The following is a 2291-nucleotide window of genomic DNA, read 5'->3' as shown; positions in this document are numbered from 1 at the left end:
GCTAAGCAGAGTCAGGCCTGCTTAGTACCTGGAGGGGTGACCATCAGGGAAGACCAGGTGCAGAAGGTCACAGAAGAAGCCCCGAGGAGGGGCGGTTGGTGAGAAGGTCACGGAAGGAGGAGCAGCTGGTGAGCAGGCCCTGGCGTTGGGCTGAAGATTGTCAGAAAGGAGGAATGGTGGAAATGGAATGGCCCGGCTAGAGGCTAAAATATATTAGCATTGTTAAATAAACTGCTCAATGACCATTAGTAAGATCACAATTTGCTTGTTTAATAATGTTTGAATAACTCTGTACATCAACATAGATTTTACTTGGACAATGTAGACGCAGATCAACCAGTTTGCATGGAAATATTTTAAATACAATACACAATAATACAAATTAAAACACATTTCGGCCTGTCGAGCCTGTGTCAAATAAATTACACGTTTCAACCAACTTTACAATTTTCAAATTCAGCTTCTGCTTAAACTTTTGTCAACAGTTTCTTAAACTTTGAAAACTACAATAACAGCATTTTACTGAACATCTGTTCACGAAATCTCATGGGCAACAATTTTTCAGTCACTATATTTATTAACACAGTATATTTTGTGATCGGCACCTTTACCAACACAGATGTAACCAGACTGCATAAAGACAGCATCGATCCCAGCGATCTCTCACCATCAGAATAAAGGGGCTGTGACAGCTCGGTGGGACAAAGACTCACGGAGATTAAACACATTCTGCAGATGCTGCAGTTTATATCAGAGGGAACATTTTGAAATCCAATTCGGAAGATACAATTTCAGAGTGAGAGGGTCAGACATTAGGCTACAGCAACAGAGCCCCAAATCTCCAATCCTCACTGGGAGCGAGGAATTGTGGAATTTACCCTTATATTCCATCTTAATCCACACACAAATATTATCATAAAGAGTGAAAGGTAAGAATTATAAATATTAGTAATCTTTGAGATAACTAGTGTTTTTGAAGGTCATTCAAATAGAAAGAAATATTTAAACTTAGTCAAATTATAAATTGGTTACCGTTCTCTTCATTATGTTTCGGAACATTTTCTCAGGTGAATTTTGAAAGCTGTTGAATCCTTGAATACTTTCCCACAATGACGGCAGGTTTCAAAGCACGTGTGAGCTTTCAACTGATAGATGTAAACAAAACTCTCTCCACATTCAGTACATTTATGCGGCCTCTCTCCTGTGTGGATCCGCTGGTGTTTGTGGAGGCTCCCTGTACGTGTGAAACTCTTTCCACATTCACTACATTTATACGGCCTCTCTCCTGTGTGGATCCGCTGGTGTGTATGGAGGTGCCCTGCCCGTGTGAAACTCTTTCCACATTCACTACATTTATACGGCCTCTCTCCTGTGTGGATCCGCTGGTGTCCATGGAGGTGCCCTGCCTGTGTGAAACTCTTTCCACATTCACTACATTTATACGGCCTCTCTCCTGTGTGGATCCGCTGGTGTCTCTGGAGGTCCCCTGCCCATGTGAAACTCTTTCCACATTCAGCACATTTATACGGCCTCTCTCCTGTGTGGATCCGCTGGTGTCTCTGGAGGTCCCCTGCCCATGTGAAACTCTTTCCACATTCACTACATTTATGCGGCCTCTCGCCTGTGTGCATCTGCTGGTCTAGGTGAAAATCTCCTGATTTTATACATTCTCTCCTGTGGACAGATTGTGTGAACGATCCCTGCCCATTTTTGCGTTGTGCAAGATACTTTATGCTGGAAGGAGGAGATTGTCCTGCTGAAATTTGTCCACTGGATTCTGGATGTCTTCTGATGTGTTTCTGAAGAAAATCTGCAGTGGCAAAAGCAACATTGCAATGTGGGCAAGGATGACACTCATCTCGGTGCACTTGTTGCCCTGCTGGAGAAGGAAGAAAAAGAAATTGTCAGTGTAATGAATCATCCAGAAGTTTCTTTTGGTAGTACAATTTGTGGTTATTTCAGTGTAAACGCAGGGCTCTTTAGATGTTAATATTGTGAATTTAGAGCCTCCTGCAGTGAATGAAGTGGTGAGGGGGGAATCATCAATAGTGTGTGGAGATTTAAAGGCAGTCCCAGCCCCGCTCACAGCCGCCAGACACAGCCCCGCCCCCCAGTCCTGCCACAGCCCCGCCCCAGTCCAGTCACAGCCCGCCCCCAGTCCACAGTCACAGCCGCGCCCCCAGTCCACAGTCACAGCCCCGCCCCAGTCCACAGTAACAGCCCCGCCCCAGTCCACAGTCACAGCCCCACCCCCAGTCCAGTCACAGCCCTGCCCCCAGTCCCAGAGTGGG

The 2291-nt window shown here is 45.5% G+C and overlaps 1 protein-coding gene across 1 annotated transcript in view; it reads right to left on the bottom strand.

Moving 5' to 3' along the window:
* Window positions 1–249: 249 nt before the first annotated feature.
* The window catches only part of LOC147109838 (uncharacterized), a 58388-nt gene continuing 56346 nt past the window's right edge, over window positions 250–2291 (bottom strand). Inside the window, exon 2 of the mRNA XM_086002395.1 lies at window positions 250–1879. Coding sequence (XP_085858521.1) covers window positions 1044–1879 — 836 coding nt within the window. The 3' untranslated portion in view covers window positions 250–1043. The remainder of the gene's footprint in view (window positions 1880–2291) is intronic.

The sequence above is a fragment of the Somniosus microcephalus genome, chromosome 12, assembly GCF_052327205.1.
Source record: "Somniosus microcephalus isolate GS21.2 chromosome 12, FLI_Smic_1.0, whole genome shotgun sequence".
Lineage (NCBI taxonomy): Eukaryota > Metazoa > Chordata > Chondrichthyes > Squaliformes > Somniosidae > Somniosus > Somniosus microcephalus.
Note: the sequence above shows the minus strand (reverse complement) of the source record. Positions and strands in the feature narration are given on the sequence as shown.